Source organism: Eupeodes corollae, chromosome 2, assembly GCF_945859685.1.
Source record: "Eupeodes corollae chromosome 2, idEupCoro1.1, whole genome shotgun sequence".
Lineage (NCBI taxonomy): Eukaryota > Metazoa > Arthropoda > Insecta > Diptera > Syrphidae > Eupeodes > Eupeodes corollae.
The window spans coordinates 148,948,498-148,966,552 of NC_079148.1; the positions used below are offsets into that span (position 1 = coordinate 148,948,498).

General features: G+C 34.3%; 1 protein-coding gene across 3 annotated transcripts; it reads right to left on the reverse strand.

The window, feature by feature from the left end:
• Nucleotides 1–4,326: 4,326 nt before the first annotated feature.
• LOC129947385 (coiled-coil domain-containing protein 102A) lies at nt 4,327–13,686 on the reverse strand. Of its 3 annotated transcripts, none has more exons than XM_056057921.1 (13): nt 13,354–13,686; nt 13,179–13,289; nt 12,659–12,852; nt 12,476–12,578; nt 12,260–12,353; nt 12,062–12,197; nt 11,901–11,994; nt 11,695–11,826; nt 11,421–11,627; nt 5,906–6,013; nt 5,665–5,831; nt 4,727–5,501; nt 4,327–4,468 (listed from the first exon to the last, which is right to left on the reverse strand). In XM_056057921.1, the coding sequence occupies exons 1-13, from the start codon at nt 13,525–13,527 to the stop codon at nt 4,460–4,462; spliced, it is 2,304 nt and encodes a 767-aa protein (XP_055913896.1). In that variant the 5' UTR covers nt 13,528–13,686; the 3' UTR covers nt 4,327–4,459. The 3 variants fall into 3 exon arrangements, with proteins under 3 accessions (XP_055913896.1, XP_055913895.1, XP_055913897.1); XM_056057920.1 differs by having other exon boundaries at nt 12,062–12,200; XM_056057922.1 differs by lacking the exon at nt 4,727–5,501 and having other exon boundaries at nt 12,062–12,200.
• Between the last annotated feature and the right edge of the window lie 4,369 nt (nt 13,687–18,055).

Sequence of the window (18,055 nt, forward strand, 5' to 3'; positions counted from 1 at the left end):
AATTAATATGATCGATGTGGGATATTGTTTTTTAAACTATAAATTGCAATGTTTACCCAAAATTTGTTTGTGCACTCCATTTTTTTATTGTTTAAGCAAATTATTATAAAAAATTAATGTTTGACCATATATTTTCACTTTAAACAGTAATTTTTTAACTTTCCATAGGAAGTTATTGTAATGGGTCTGATTTGTCGAATTGAAAATTTTGACATTTCTCGACGTTTTAAGGTCCCTAGAGTCGAAATAAAAGATTTTTAGAAAGGTGTCTTGCGTCCGTGTGTACCTTCGTGGGTTCGCGACGTTTTTTTCGTTTTCCATAGCTCAAGAACCAAAAGAGATATCGACTTCAAATAAATTTTGCTATACAGATAAAAAGGCAGAAAACTATCTCAAGAAAATTGCGTGGGCGGCTTTTTTACCATAGCAGTTTAAAAAACGTTGCACATTTAATTAGAACCAAATAAATATATTTTTTGAAAAAAAAATTCAATTAAATATGATTTCACCTCCAAAACAATTTTGTGCAACGAAGAATAATGTTTTCGACATCTAATAAAATTTTGAGAAAAATTGAATTCACAGTTTTTTTTACAAAAATTAAAACTTTAAAGAAAATTTATCAAAAGTTGGTAAAAATTGAACTTCGACTCAAATAGCTTTTTAGAAATTTGATATTATGGCTTGCAACTAATTTTCACTTATAAGAAATATTGTTGTCAACATTCATTTATTTTTACAAAAAATTAAAATCTAATACTAAAACTTTGTAAAAATTTACTTACGACTCAAATATCTTTTAAAAATTAAAAATATTGTCTTCAAATTCTTTTTATTTCACAGAAAATATTTCGATATTTGGTCCGTTTTTTCATAAAAAAAATTAAATCAACAAAAAATAGTAGTAGAAATTAATTTGAAGATATCAAGAAATTTCTTTGTACATAGCAGCTGTCGCTCTGCTCTCTCCTCCACGCTTTTCTTCCTTTTCGAGATCCCTACTGCTATTTTTATACGTATCTTTGTAAAATGTTCCTATATGTCTATGCAGGTAAGATTTAACGTATAAATAAAAAAAAATACTGTTTAAAGTGAAAATATATAGTCAAACATTAATTTTTTATAATAATTTGTTTAAACAATAAAAAAATGGAGAGCACAAAAAATGTGTGGGTTAACATTACAATTTATAGTTTAAAAAACAATATCCCACATCCATCATATTAAATTATTCACTATACTCTAATCCGAATGATTTATTAAGGGATTGAGATGTCTTGAAATCAAAACAAGCTTTACAATTATCCATCACGCCTGATTTTTTAAATAATCTTCTTTAAAAATGTTTTAAAAATAGTATTTGTTTAGAAGCTAAAGTAAAATACAACGCAGATCTCAAGAATTAATTGAATTATGATTTAAAAAGCACAAAAGTATTTACAATTTAAATCGTTTTGGTATTTTATGTAGTTTCTTTCAATTATTGTTAGTTTCAAGTCTCCCTTTGAATCTATGTAAATTTTTGAGAAGCTTTGAGATCAATGCTTTCATAGTTTTGAAAAATGTGTTAATTTTAATTTATGATTTCTAATCCAAACTTTGACTTTAGTAATTCAATCAGTATATTTTTAAAGACAAGCTACAAATTTATTTTAAGAAAAAATATTAAGAGCATTTCAATTGAGTTTTGAGGGTATGGATTGAGGATTTGAAAAATCATAATGAATTTTGATGAAAAAAAACATTTTAATTCTTTACATCTTTAATTCAAATATATATAATAAAGAGATGTGTTATTTAAAATTAATTTATGGTTGAAGGGAAAACGCTACTAAGAAAAACCCTTATTAGAATCTTAAAAACTAGTATTGCTTAGGCCCCATTATCAACAAAATGTTAATAAGATCTAGACGCGCCTTCATGAGTCTCTTCAATACGAGAAAAAGTAACACAGGTCTTAATCTGATGAACGTAGGAGGTAAAGGCTGAAGAAATCATTCTAGTGTGCCGACAAGTCGCGAGTATAAATAAAAACAGCACTAAATTTCGTAATTATTATTTACAGTGGCATTTGTAAGCTGTCCACAATTCCTAAATTGCTCGAAAGTTTAGTAAAGACCAAACTGGATTTTTTTGTAAACGAACATGTAAGTGATGCCCAGCATGGGTTTTTATCGGGTAGATCGAGTGTCACTAACCCGCATGTTTTTCCTCTTTCGTTATTGATTGTAAAGAAAGTCAAAGTCAAGTAGACGCTATTTACACGGATTTTAGTAAGGCATTTGATTCTGTATGCCACAACATACTGCTTCGTAAGCTTTATAACTTTTGGATTCACTCTAATCTGCTTCAGTGGATTTCATCTTTTTTAACTGATAGGGTACAAAAAGTAAAACTTGACAACCCAACCTCGAGATCTATTAAATGTACCTCAGAAGTTCCCCAAGGCAGTCATCTTGGCACACTTTTATTTATAATTCCATCATTTATCCAATCATTTATCAAACTGGTGTTTGGTTAACTGTCTTAAACTTAATGTCAAGAAATGCTTCGCTATCTATGTCTCTAGGAAACTTTCAACTTATGAGTTTGCGTATTCTCTTGATCGTATTCCTCTTCAGAGAACTGCTACAATAAAGGATTTGGGTGTCTCCTTTGATTTCAAGTTTACATTTGTTCCGCACATGAATGCTATTGTCGCTAAGGCCAACTCTATGATTGGTTTCATTAAAAGAAACTCAACTGACTTTTCGGATCCCTATACGCTTATATCTCTATGCAACTCATTAGGTAGTATTTTTTGAAATGCGCTAGAATTTTTGTCCGGATTCTCAAGCTCGACGTAATCTTCTGGGTCTGAAATCTCTCAAGTCTCGAAGAAATATTCAAACGGATGAACCAGTTTCAAGGACAATAAGGGAGTTCAACGAAGTAATTAGTCATATTGACATAGCATGGCCTAGAAACAAATTTAAAATTGATTTATATTATCTATTTTTAAGAAATTAATCATGAATTGTAAATTATTTATTTGTTGTATATACCTATGTATGTATGTATTCTTTTTTGCATCTGTTGAGCCTGTTGTTCGTAGATTAAACAGATAAATAAATAAATAAATACCTAAGTTTTTTGTTGTAATATTGATAATTTTGACAGCCTGGAAAACTTTAAGGATTTCGACTTACTTTTCAAGGTAAGTAAACATTTATTTCTACTAAATTATTACTGTAAGAATTGCACTAAAGATCAAACAGATAACTGTAAAATGTTTATTACAAAGATTCTACATAACAATTTTTGTCCGTGCTTTTTAAAATGGGGGGCGAGGGGCGACCTTCGGAGAAAATATTTCATTAATTTCAATTCCAATTCTTACATAAAGTTTTTGCCACATTGGTTAACCAATTTTTGTTTGACAGCAGAATAAGCAAATTGCAATTCCTTAAACAGAACCCGTAATTAAATTGTTTCCAAAAACTTTATTGAAGATTCAAAAGTTCGCTCTCAATTCAAATAAACATTTTTTTAACTTTTAATATTAATTTTTATTTATTTCAATTAATTTTAATGGTATTAACACTTTTAATATTGTTTATTTTCTTTTCTTACTATTATTTTATTATTAATAATAATTGTATTTTTAAAATGAAATTTTTTAATACGTATATAATACTTTTTTCATATTCTCCGTATATCATGCTCTTAATTTTAACACTGTCAATAGATTTTTTGATATTTTTACTTTTGTTTAAATTTATAAATATATTCTTGTAATATTTTTGTTAAATGGTCAATATCTTAGAAATAGTCGAATACATAATAATTTTTAGTATTTTTATTTTAAGTAATACAAACAACAACTAATAGTTAGGTTTTTTTTTGTAAATAAGTCTTCGTGGTTTTCTTTAAAAAAAAATTAAAAATTTTCTTAACAAAACTAAAATATTGGAAGTTTAATATAAAAAAAAAAATGGCAATGAATTGCATTCAAAAAATTATAAAAGAAGAACAACATTTTCTTATTGTCCGGACATGGCAAAAATAATAAAGATGCATAGTAAAAAGTGACATCACAATTTATCAAGAAGAATAAATAAATGGAACTGGGAAGATATTTCTTATATGAAGCTACAACAACACAGAACAAAATATCCTAACCTAGAAAAGAATACCAAACAAACTAAGGGCATATATTTATGAAGAATGTGTCTGGGAATACTATAAACTGGGTCATGGGTTAGAAAATACGACTTAATCCTTTCATTTGCCCTTAGTAAATTATTTTGGTTTAACATAAATGCACTTAAGATATTTTTTTAAATGAATGCCTAACTAATAGGTGTGATGATTAATAATAACTGTTTAAAGGTTATCTTATGGTTTGTCCTAATCCTAAATACCCTCATCGCTATTTCCTTCTGTTTCTTCGTCTAACAGCATGCTCGTTGATCCATAACTACGGAGTCTGAAATAATTGTCAAAAAAGAAAGAAATACTTGAAATTAGAATCTGATCAAATATTTAATGATTTTGTTTGAATATCGAACAAAAACTTACAGACACACCAAAAGCAGTTATATTTTTAAACAAATCAAAAAAGAGGAAAACAATAAAATCAAAAGGAAAGATTGAAAGATTGACTAAAATGTTAAATTGAACTAAATTAAAAATAGCTTAATTTTTAGAAAAAATAAACACAGCACACATTTTAACCGCTACTTACTTCATCATCATCGGAAACCTTCAAACCATCCAAATTGATGCTATTTCTAGAAAATGGATCTTTTTTATTATTTCCAACGCCAACAACGCTACTACCACCTCCAATACTGTTACTCAAACCACCAACACCAACAGCAACACCAACATTACCGCCACCACCAAAACCAGAGGAACGGAAATGATCATCGAATAGTTGCATAGAAGTTGGCCCACCACCAGTGCCACCACGATTATTTAACAATTCAGCAGCAGCAACAGCAACATTTGTATTACCATTACCATTGCCAACCGATCCCGATCCCGACCCGGACATCATCAATTCTGAATTTTTATTGTTTCCACTCGCATTCGAGGACGAAGAGGAGCACTTTAGATTGGCAAATCTTCCTGATGATCGTTCGCGTTGCTCGCGCTGGTGATGGTGGTGATGTGGATTATCAAATTTTTGCTTAGCTCTTTCGAAATCAAGATTTCGAGCCTTCGACTCGAAGATGTTTTCTTCTACGTGCGTTGGCTTGGCGTCGAAAAACGACTGATTTAGATTCAAAGTTCGATCGGTTTGACTTGATCTTTTTGATGATTCCCCACTGGCGGTGGGTGCTCCGCCGCCATGACGTGGCGGATCATCAAAAAGCTGACGCAAATCGTTTATGTTCGGTTTGCATTCTACTAATGGGAGATTACTTGTTTTGTGCGAGACAATTGGTATGCCCGATGCTGTGGTTAGGGATGACGAACCAAAATTTGTGGGACGTTGTTGTGGACTAACTGAACGTCTATTTGTTTATGTGTTAGTTTTTTTTTTTTTTTTTGGTTTGTTTTCAAAGAAAGCAGCGTCCAAAAAGGAGTGTTAAGGTATATTGTTAAAGCGAATTCAAGGATTTAACCACCACAGCGTGTGACAGGAAGAGACATATGGAACAGAAAAAACACCCTTACCTTGTTTGAAGATGTTGAATCTGAACTTGAAGTCCTTCTGTTTGGCCGATGAGTTCATCATTGGAGCGTTGAAGACGTCGTACTTGATTGCATGCGGCATCTAACTCATCTTCGGCACCAGCTAACTCTCGTTTAAGTTCCTCTACTCGTGCTCGTAAGCGTTTTACCTTATAGCATAGATATGTCATTAAAAGTTGAAATTTGATTATTTTAAAGAGTGATTTTAAGCTAGAAAATTTACCTCTCCTTCATATTGTTCTGCTCGACGAACTGCATGACCCAATTCTGTGTTTGTCTCCGCAAGGAGTTTCTTAAGTTTGGAATGTGACTGCTTTATTTCACCGATTTCCTGTTGATTTAAACATTTAGTTATAGATGGTTTGGAATTCTCTATTATAGGGTATTCCAATAAGAGGTTTTATTTTGTACTTAAAATTGATTAATTTTTTTACAATATACACACACTAATAACCCCTTACTACCCTAAACATTTTTAAAGTTTTAAGCGAGTTAAAAATTAGGAAAAACAGAGTATCTATAATTGACAGTACTTTCGAAATTGAGCTCAAGGGTAAGCTGATAGGCATTGCTGGAAGTTCGAATGCTACGGCTGACACACCATTAACAATTTTGGTAAATTGGCATTTTAAAAGAAATTTTCAAAATTTTCTTTTGGATTCTTTCTAAAGACTTAAACTTATGTTAGGGGACCTGCCCAAATATACGAGATATATTTCAAGTTTCGGAGAAATTCTAAGCACCAAGTAACATTTTTTGCAAAGTCGAATGTGTGATATTCTATAAGAGGTTACTGACAGGATTTATCATTCAGTTTCTGATGCATTCAATTTTGTAAGGCTAATAACTCCCCATTGGAGAATATTGTCAAGATTAAAAGTTAATTATTTTTCGAATAACATGGGGTGAACCTATATATGAATATGAAAAGCTGAGGTAATTGCCATCAGCGAAACAGTTGAATATACATATAAGAAAGAGAGTTGGAGACAAAACCGAGCCCTGCGGGATACCAGTATTTATTTTATGTATCAAACCTAAGAACGTCAAATACAACTTGTTGAAAAATGCAGTTGGTTATATCCAACGAAAATAAATCATTAATACCAAAAATACATAAGATAAGAGAGAGAAGAGGTCCTCAACTGTTTGTTGAGAATTGAGATGAACCATGAGATCACTAATGGAAACCCCCAAAAACTTGCCTAAATTTTTCTTTTGTTGGTTGATAGCAGATACAAAACCAAACAATTCTTTCTAATCAAAGTGTATTGTAACTTTTAAACGATAGTAATGAGGAAAACTTTTTGTAACAAGTTTAATTTGCTATAATTTGTGGTACATTTATTTTGTTAGTAATTCTAGTATTGAGATAACTATGACCAAAAAATAAAATAATCATGCCAAGCGATTGAGCAAATCTTGAACATTTTATGAATCTTCCGCAGTTATTGATTTGTATTCTTCAGGCCAAGAATTATAGAAAACTCCTAGCTACGAATACAAACTTTCTTAGAACAAAAAGTACTCTTTCTTTTTTTTTTTATATAATAAGCGCACACTCTAGGGGATATATTACCCTTATTATGTAGACACAGTGTGAGCACTAGGAAAGGGAGAGAGGGGTTGAAAGGAGATGTCGGTGCACATTGGTTTTGAATTCCTGAATATTGCAATAGCTGGGAAAGACAGAATGTGGTAAGGCATTCCACATTCGCATAGTACGGCTAAAGAACGTATCTCTATACTTGACAGTACGACCGAAGATGGGCTCGAGGGTATATTGAAGAGCATTCCTAGAAGCGCGAGTATTACGGTTGAACTGTTTAAGGGGAGAAATGCAGCTGGCTATTTCTCTAGAGCATAAACCATTAAAATAACTGTAAAACAGGGTGAGACAAGAAACATTTCGACGATGTTCAAGTGACGTAAATGATCTTATGATAGTAATATCACCAATCAATCTAAATGCTCTACGGTCAATACTATCCAAGAGGCATAAGTAAGTTGCAGAAGCACCAGCCCAGATATGGGAGTTATACTCAAGCTTTGGACGTATATAAGACTTGTAAATAACAGCCAGATCAGAGGGGGAGAAAAACTGCGGCATTTTTGGCGACATCGCGTATGTGATCGTTCCACAAAAGGTGGTTGGTGATACACATACCAAGAATATCCAGATGTTCAGTTTCCTCGATGCAAGTGCCATTTATGGATAATGGCAGGGGGGGTATATTTCGCTTTAACGATACAAGAAAGCATTGCGTTTTCGAAGCATTAAATTCCACGCGGTTTCTTATTCCCCATTGTACAATGCTGTTTAGGTCGGAATTTAATGAGCTTATCATATTTTGTCGTTGCAGTTCCACATCCGAAGAAGAGGGGTGTGAATCTGAAAACGAATATGAAAAGCTAATGTATTGGATTAGATGTTGCAGACAGGAGATCATTAATAAAAATGAGAAAGAGTGTTGGAGATAGAACAGAGCCCTGGGGCACACCAGCATTTATTTTGTGGTTTTCAGATTAGAATCCATCCAATACAACTTGTATTGAATGATTCAAAAGGTAATTACTAATCCAATGAAGGAGGGATTCATGCAAACCGAAAGCACGCATTTTCGATAAGAGAGCCTGATGCCAAACCCTATCAAATGCTTTTGAAATATCAAGTGCAATAATCTTACTTTCTCCAAAGCTATGTAAAGATTTGTTCCACTGTTCGGTGAGATGAACCATGAGATCACCAGTGGACCTATTGCTACGAAAGCCATACTGTCGGTCATTAAGAAGCTTCCGTTCTTCAAGATATTTCTTGAGCTGATAATTAATCAGCGTTTCCATGACCTTGGAAAAAAGGGACGTAAGTGCAATCGGTCGATAATTAGACGGTGGGGAAGATTCGCCTTTTTTGGGAATAGGCTGGACAAATGCGGTTTTCCATCCGCTCGGAACGAGACCTGAGGAGTAGGACAGATGAAAAAGCTTACGCAGTGGTTTTGCCAGCGATGAAGAACACCTCTTCAGAACAATAGCGGGGATACCATCCGGACCAGCAGATTTGTGTATGTTAAGATCTTTTAGGACCCTCGCTACAGTACGAGTGCGAAAAAAGATTTGCCCCATAGAATCATTAACTCGCTCAAGGAGGAAAAAAACATCTTTCTAAAAGACAAGTTACACAAATGCTAATTTTCAACTACTCCGAACAAATCCAGAAAAAAAGGATAGATGTAAGAGAACACGCAGGGATTTTGGTAGTGTGGAAGAACAACGCGCAAGAATAGTAGAGGGAATACTATACCAACCAGCAAATTTATGAATTTTAAGATCTTTTAGAATTCATGCCACAGTCCTAGTACGGAAAAGGATTATAAATAAATAAGGTAGTGCAATAGCTCGTAACGAACCAGGGCCAAGTGACTTATAACTTTCAACGAGATTGAGAGATTGAATTGAAGACATGACAGTCCTACTCACTAATTATAGCGCCTCGGGTGGGTGCTACACGAAAAAAAGATTGATCATTGAAGCGCTCAAGAGCTACTAGGTAAGTAGGAATTTGTGGCGAAATGCCTTGCCAACAGATAAGCGTTCTCAATAAAGCTAACTAAAGAAGTGTAGAGTTTTTCGAATAACCAAAAATTCTTACTTAGATAGTATTTTTTGCCTTAATGTTTGGTCATGCAAAAATTTGGTCGTTTGAATATGGGAGTTGCAAGCCTACTTCGCTTGCTTAAACCTTTTGCAGTTTTACAATAAGTTTGTCTTGATATTCTTTTAAGGTTGTTATACGCTCTCATTGTACTTTCACTTATCGTAGCCAAAAGAGTGAGTAACGGACAGAAAAATTAATAAAAGAATATGTTTTAAACAACTTAAAAACACTTATTTTATCTCTTTATTTACTTTTTATTTTACCTTTTATTTTCTTCAAAAAACAAAGGCCCGCTGTCTTTTAGCTTAGATGCGACCTTGTTAGTTTTTTAGTGGTGAATCTTTTTGTCTTTTTTTAAACTATTCCTGTCTTTGGTCACAAAAGTGCCGCCGCATCATATCATATATCTCACACCTACTCTACACAAAATATTGGTCCATACTCAAAATATCATTGAATATCAATCACTAATACTTGGAGAACTGTCAGAAGCCCAGGAATGCAAAAATAAAGACTACAAGAAATATCGATATCAGAATACGTGTAAAGTTTCAATGATTCGGCAGAATGAGGACCTATTTAACATGCTAGCAACCTCTTCGGATCTACTTATTTCTTCCTTAAGGCATGTGAGAAGCCAAAAAGATCTGAAAGAACGATACTCTCTAGAAATGATGAGTTTATTACACATTTCCCCGGATTTAGATGATGGTTTTCAAGATATTTAGAGTTTATATATTAATTTGTTTTGTCTTTATTTCTTTTTACACTGTTTGACTTTTAATACATAATGTACTTGTTGAAAGTTGAGATTTGATACTTTGTTTTTAAATACTTAGTTTATTTTATCGTTATCAAATTGTACTAATTTTTGTATGTTTGATGTATTGAAAATAAATATTATAACTGTTTAGAATCTTAAAAGATCAGGTTATGGGCCTTATTACGATATTAATACAAAATAATAGGGAAATTTGTATTGAGAAAAGATATCTGAAACGAAATTTAGTATTGAAAAGCTTCGGGGAAAACTTCGAAGACTGGAATTTTCCGTTGAAGCTTATTTCCAAATGAAAGGACTTTGGAAGGCTGTTTCTAATGGTAGTGAGACGGAAAAGGATGCAACGAAGCTCTTAAACGCAAAAACGGAGCTTATATTGCTTGTTGAAAGATCCATTTATCCTCTTATAATCCATTGCAAAAGCGCAAAGGAGATATGAGATTCTCTTCAGAAAATTTTTCAAGATTCTGTTTTTGTGAGGAAAGTTTGGGTTCATCCAAAAGTTTTGTTCTACAAAATTGAAAGATTTCTCTACCGTAGATGCGTACGTTAATGATGTTTTAAATACATCGCACAAGCTCAGGTCTGTTGGTCTTAAACTAGATTAAGAATGGATAGGATCAAGCTTTTAGCTGGTCTTCCAGAAGAATACAAGCCAACGATAATGGGAATTCTAAGCTCTGGGATTCTTATTACAGGAGACAGTATTAAAACCAAACTTCTTCAAGACGTTAATTTGGATGCAAGTCAAGATACCTCTTTTGTTGGCAAGAACAAGAAAAACTTTGGGAATAAGAACTTTAAGGGTCCTAAATGTTACAAATGCAATGAATTTGGCAATATTTCTGCTAAAATAAAAGAACAATCAAGAAAAGAAGAATGCGATGTTAGAATGTTTTTCCGTCATACACAATGTTTGAAGCTTTCAAGCATATTTTGACCAAAAAGAGTAAAGATAACGAAGAGCGGTTTCGATAACTCTTTCCAACAACTCAAATTTACCCGACAGTTTTAATATTGCCGTACAATTGCTTCACAACAAATCGAAAAAGCTTTAATTACATAACTGCAAAAATTCCACCAACTTCGATGCTTTTTTGAAGCTCGGACGGTCCTAATTTTAAAATTTTTACTTTGACAGCTAAGACTTTTTAAAATAAAACTTCTTATTGGAAAACCCATTGTTAGGGCATTACTTTCACATATAAAAGTTCCGTCAACTTCAATTTAATTTTAGGATCTTGACAAAACTTTCAAATTCTAGTAACAAACGTTTTGAAAGCATTTGCAACCACCTACCTTATTCTTTTCGGATAGCTCCTGTTGCAATGTTCGAAACTCAACATCACTTGCTAGAACAGGTCTTCCCTTACGATCCGAACGCTCCTGTAAATCACGTATTTCCGACCTCAACTTCTTGTTATCTCTTTCAAGAGCAAGCTTCTCTGTTTCAAGCCGTTCGCGCTTTCCCCATTCCGATGCATTTTCTGCTTGTAATCTTTCCAACTGAAATCAATTACATTTTATGCACCGCTCATGAAATCCTAGATTGATAAGTTAAAATAAGGTATACCTCAGTTCTTAGTTCACAAAGACGCCTCTCAAGATTTTCTCTAGCTGAGACTTCTTCTTGAATGGAATTATTTAAGATTCTCACTTCAGCTCGATGTTGTTCCTGGAGTGTTAAAAGTTCTCGAACTGCTTCCTATAGAACAGATATCAAAAGCAAAACAAATTAATTTCTATGCAGTTCTGAAACTGAAACAAAAAAGGACTCACCTGCTTAGCTGACCTCAACTCCTCGTGTTTGTCACGAATTTCTTGAATTTCCACAGAAACTTTTTCAATATTTTTATGTAACATGTGTTTCTCTCTAAAACAAGACACATAAATTAGGTAAATAAGCTTTGATAAAGTGTTTATGGACTCAAAGGACTTACTCTCTTTCAACTTGAATTGTCTTCTGAGCTTCATCCAAACGAAGTTGAAGCATAGAGATTTTTTGTAATAAATATTCTTCATCAAAATCGTCTTTTGATAGCTGTTGGATGAGACGTTTCTCCTCGGCTGTCTCTTCATCTGAATTGAATTCAAAATACGAATATTCGAACTTGTTTCAATGTTCTAAAACTTCTTACCTAATAATTCATTGAGATTTTTTGGCACAGCTCCTTGCAAGACATACTCTTCAATGTCAACGTCTTTAATATCATTTGAAATGGCCTTGGTCACCTAGGAAAGAAAACAAATTCAAGGAAATCAAATAGGGCGAAACTCTAGTACTTTTAAAGCTATTAACACCCTTCTCTTTTACGGAAGCTGACTGAGTGTAATAAAACTTTTGTTTTCCTTACCAAACCATCCTCGCTGTTGACTTTCTTCAGACCATCAGACGAAATATCAGGCGAACAGTTGTTATCCCGCCCATCACGCTCCGGCTCGTCACTGTTGTCGATTCTGTTGGATTGATATATAATTCAAAATCAACCCCAAGAGACCTTGAAAAGCACTCAGAGCCCCCTCGTTGAAAAACTTACCCTTCCTTGTGAAATTGTCCAGCATGTTTCATCATCAACATGTGGACCTTTTCCATTTCCTTCTTCAGCTGAGTGATCTGCATCTCGAGATCATTCTTCTCCCGCTTATACGAATTCGACTCCTTCATGGCAATGTCAAGATTCGCTCTCAATTGTTTGGCTTCCTCGCGAGCTTTGTTGCGTTCGTTGCGAACCTAAAAATGCAATTGATTCGAAAATATATTTTCAATGTTTGTTTGTTTGGGGTTTTCCACCACCACCACCGACGTTAACTACGAGCAACGGCGGTGCAGTAAATTGCAAGCATTAAATTCGAGGGCGCCAGGTTGTGTCTCTCGTGTGCAATCACATATCGATCAAACTATTCAACTACTTCGGACGGACATCATTATCGAGAATTACAATCGCACTTGAGTCACTTCCAGTCGAATCAAATCGAATTGAATTGAAACTCAAACTCGAACACGTAATCGAATGCGGTCGGCGGCGGTGGTTGGTACTCTTTTGGTCTTGCACTTACCTTGCTCCATTTCTCACGCCAATTGGCTGTGCAATCCGACCACCATTTCATAGTTTTTTCCATTTGTGCGGCACGAGCTCGAGCTTCTTCGAGTTCTCTTTGCCGCTGGGACTAAAAAAAAGTGGAGGTTCCTACATTATTTTTTTTTTCTTGTGAGTGTTTTTTGAAAACTTACCTCACGAGCTTCCCATTCAGTTTCTCCAAATCGAGCTGATATCGATGTTCCAGATACGCTTCCATCTTGAGGAAGATCTCGATGTCTTCGTGATGCTCCAAGGGATGCTGCAGCAACGCCACCACCACCACCAGGAGCAGACGTTGCTACACCACCTCCGCCACTTTGAGACATGATTTTTTCTATCAAAAATTCACCACGTTTATCTTAGTTAATTGTTTATGATGAAATTTATTGATTTAAACATTTAATTGATGGAAATATTTTGCGAAATTTGTGAATTGTGAAAATTTTTTGTTGTTTATATTTTGCAAAACGCCCACTGCAAGCATTATTTTGACAGAACTGTATCGAAGTGAAGTTGGTTGCAGTTTGGGGGAAACAATTGATTTCTGTGTATAACGATGGTTTGTGTCAAGGATAGAACATGTCTTCGATAAATTGGTACAGTAATGGTGGGGAAATGTTATCCCACTGAACTACACTGCACAGCTTTTTCTTTTTTTTGTAAGAATTGTAAGATTTATCATCAGCATTTAAAAAAATGTATTTTGACTTAAATTTAATAAACAGTTGGATTTACAACAAGCCTCGGATACGGACGGATTTACTGTTGACAACCAACGCAAACGAATAAAGGACAACGAACTTCGGATATGCACGTGGAATGTTAGGTCCCTTAAAAGAATACATGCGGCCGAAAAATTAGCGGAGGCCCTAGACCGCTATAAAAGCAGATATCACCGCCATCCAGGAAATACGATGGGATGGGAGGAGAGGATGAAAAACTGCGATATTTACTATGGTGACTGCTACCACGAAAACCAGCAGCGCTTATTTGGATGCGGGATCGTCATTGGAGCCAGACTTAGGCAAGAAGTCTTGAGCTATAGGTGCATCAATGAGCGCCTCATGACCATACGCATCAAGGCTAAATTTGCTGCGGGGCAAAAAAGGTACAAAGGTACTTGGACTTCTCCAGATCAATCTAAAATCAACCAGATTGACCATATTGCGATGCCAAACACGCTTCCAGCATCATGGATGTACGAATTTTCCGAGGAGCTAACATCGACTCGGACCACTACCTCGTTGTGGCCAAGGTAGCACTTCGGATTTCCAGACCCAAGGCAAAACAGGGAGATACTGGGAGAAGGTACAACGTCGAAAGGCTACAATCGCCAAATCCTTTTCCGACCGAGTTACATTTAACCTCTCTCGAAGTTCTCTGCCGCCAACACAATGTATCGAAAACCAGTGGCAACATTGCCAAGATGCAATCAGAGAAGCCGCCTCTGATGTGCTGGGTTTCAAACAGCCACCAACAAGGAACCCCTGGAATTAAAAAAAAGAACTAGTAACGATCATATATGGACCAACTCGAGAACATGAGTTTGAGAAGAAAATATTGAAACGATAAAAAGAGAGTCCAACCGATTCGTACAAAATTAAAACAAAAACTATAAGGCCAGAGGGTTTGAAGAAAAATCGGCGGTTAAATAATAGAAATAACTTTTGCATTACGCATTAAATTTGAGGTAGGAATTTTAGTTGATTTTCTAAAACAAGGTAGGGAACACACCAATGACGGCAATACAGCCCAACATTATTCAAAGATCCATCAAAAACCGCTTGAATAGTAGACTTGGATACGAAGATTGTTCAACGTTTTTCTATTGTTTCAAAATCAAAATATATTTGGTATTATAAGCCCACAAATGTTCACAAAATGTTGTTGCACGGAGTTGACATAATAGACAGTTTGCCAATGGCTATCGAACAGCTTTCGGAAGATGTCTTAGAAGCCCGTCAAAAGAATTACAAAATTGTTCGAAGTGGAATTTTCAAAAAAATTTCCCGAATCGCAACCAATACCGATATTTTGCATAATATCTTAATATCCTCTGATAATAAAAAAATGATTTTTCATCATTTTTCAATCCGAGTTCATAACATACTACCACCTGAAGTAATGAAAATGACTTTAAATTAAATTGTAAATATTTATTATACAAAAACACCGAATCAGAATTAAGTACAGAATATCCATGAATTGATCACTGTGCGCCGGCCCAAAATCAACACCAAACGGTAACCTTTTGAGGATGCATTATTACCTGGGGAACCTCGCGTAGGTTTTAAGTCGTCTCATATATGGCAATTCTGTTTGTTAACACAGCCATTCACGCAAAAATGGTCCTCGTCACTAAAGATGATTTTTTGACCAAAATTGGGCTCCTCTTCCAAACGATTCGAAGCCCAGTCATTGAATAAACGGCGTTGTCTATGGTCATGAACTTTGAACTCTTGGGCCAGTTGGATCTTGTACGGGTGAAGGTCCAAGTTCCGACGCAAAATTCGCCAACTTGAAGTCTGCGAAAGGTCGAATTCGTCTACACGGCGAGGAATATATTGTCTCGGGTTCTGCTGTACACTTTTAAAGAACGCGGCGATGTTCTCGGGTGATCTTCCGTTTTTTAAACGTACGGGTGTTGGCTGATTGTTTACTGAACGGGTGGTCTCAAAACGTTGAACAGTCGACTGCGAAGGGCCACAACGTCAACCGTATAATGGGTGCCATGCGTGCAATGTTTGCCTTAACGAATACTCATTTTGATAATAAAGTTTTATCAGTTGAACGTGCTGTTCGATCCTGTAATTTGACATGATGATTTGGCATAAACAACTGAATAGCAAACAAAAGATTTGACAGGTGTCACCAAAACAAAATGGCTCCCACGGGGTGCCAAAATCTATTTTTATTATTTTTTTAAAGTTTTTATGATGGCCTTAGTTTGAATTCGATTTTAAAATCACTTTATCACGTCTGTTTTCTTGAAATACCTTTTGACATTTCCAAAAACAATTAAAGTCGGAAGAATGTGATTTACAATAGTAATCATTTTGAAATGGGCGACCTTTACCATCAAGTATGGTGAATTCCAAAAAGATTAGAGTCTGTTTATAGCGAACTATCCTTGGCATTAGAATTTCTTATCAGTTCGTCCTGCTCGGACACCAATATTTTACTCCTAGGTGATTTTAATTTACCACACATTGACTGGATTCCATCCGAAGACGAATCCTGCTTCTCTTTATTCTTTACAATTAGAACTATCTCTTCTCGATAAAATCCTTCTTACTGATTTACAGCAAACAAGCTCGATTTAGTATTTTCTTCTGATACGATTAGTACTCTAGTTCTAGAATCTAGGTCAGGAATTACTAATAATGATAAATATCACCCCCCCCCCCCTCTTGGACATTTTTTTGACTTAAGTAACCTTACTGAACAAAGTAATTCCTTTGATTGCTTATATAATTTTGACTTCAGAAGAGCTAATTACCAGTTGTTGTCTGAAGATTCAACCATTTTTGGAATTGCTGATACTTTAGTATTTTCTTATATTGACGAAGCAGTTGTTTCAAATTTGTATAATATCCTTAGTAATTGTTTAGAAAAAAATGTACTTTTAAAAAAATAAAGGAATACATACTCTGGCCACCTTGGTAAGGCATGGAAAACTTATCTCAAAACTCTGTCTCCAATCAACTTCTCTTTTTATGTTGAACTTTTTAACAAATTTAAGTCTCTTTCTATTTTTGTATATGCTATTTATGGAACTGATATGGGCACCTCTTTGAAAGACAATCGTACAAAATTTTTTAAACTTGTAAGATGGCTTCCAGTTAACTTCACTTACAAGAACCTTTCATTAGATAAAACTGTTGATATCTGTAATGCTTTCGCAACAAATTTCCGTGAATAATTTGTTAAAAGCACTGAAGAAGTTGATGAAGCTTGCTATAAGCTAACTACTTTCTAAAAATTCTAAAGTGTAAAAGGAACTATTTGAAAAAAATAAGGTAACTTTAGTTTCAAAATTTGACAATATCTGTGATTTGTTATGTTAGCTCAATGCAATGACATGTTTTTATAATTGTAGTGGTAGAGAATCAGTATTAAAAGAGTAATTCGATCAAAACAAATAATTAAAAATCATGTGTACAAAAATTCAGAACATTAAATCCTAATGGTTAGTGGAGTTCAAGTCGCAACCATTCCTTAAAAAACAGAGATTTTCGTTGCAGCATTCGATGGTTTATTAGCGTTCGTATTTTTGTACGTAGTCAAAATGCATTTTGAGTTATAAAATGTAAAGATGCGATACACCAGTCTCTAGATGCAGTATTCATGCAGTTCTATTTTTCGGTAACCAGAATACATTGTTGAGAAAGTTCCTAAGCCATTTTTCTAATTCATCAAATTGTCAAAAAAAAAAAAACAAACTGAATAAAATACCACATCATTGATAGTAAACTGCTTCAAATAGTTTTTATGTGGTTCTTGAGGTAACGATTCTTTTTCATTAACATACTTTTAGTTGCAGGCGATTGCCTTTTTGACTTTATTAGTCTATTAAACCTATGAGGTACTTGTATTCTTTTAAGATTTCAAATTTCACTTGCCTGTTCAATTGGTTTGTTGGTGCTAACCTTAAGGCTCCACAAGCGACGATAGTCTTACAACTTTTGAATCATCTTTATGAATTATTAAACCAAGTGAAACTTTCGCTTCCATCCCAAACTGCCGTTGCATTGTTCTTATAGAGATCTTGTATTGAACTTTAATATTTTTGTAGAAATTCCAAGGCAACTGAGCTTATCAAAGAGGACATTTGACATTTGTATCGATTGAGTT

Coding starts and splice junctions, on each gene's coding strand:
- LOC129947385 (XM_056057920.1), bottom strand. CDS start 13,527: ATGTCTCAAAGTGGCGGAGGTGGTGTAGCAACGTCTGCTCCTGGTGGT. Junction 12,354..12,475: donor TCAACAGCGAGGATGGTTTG/GTAAGGAAAACA, acceptor TTTCTTTCCTAG/GTGACCAAGGCCATTTCAAA. Junction 5,832..5,905: donor CAGAACAATATGAAGGAGAG/GTAAATTTTCTA, acceptor CTATGCTATAAG/GTAAAACGCTTACGAGCACG.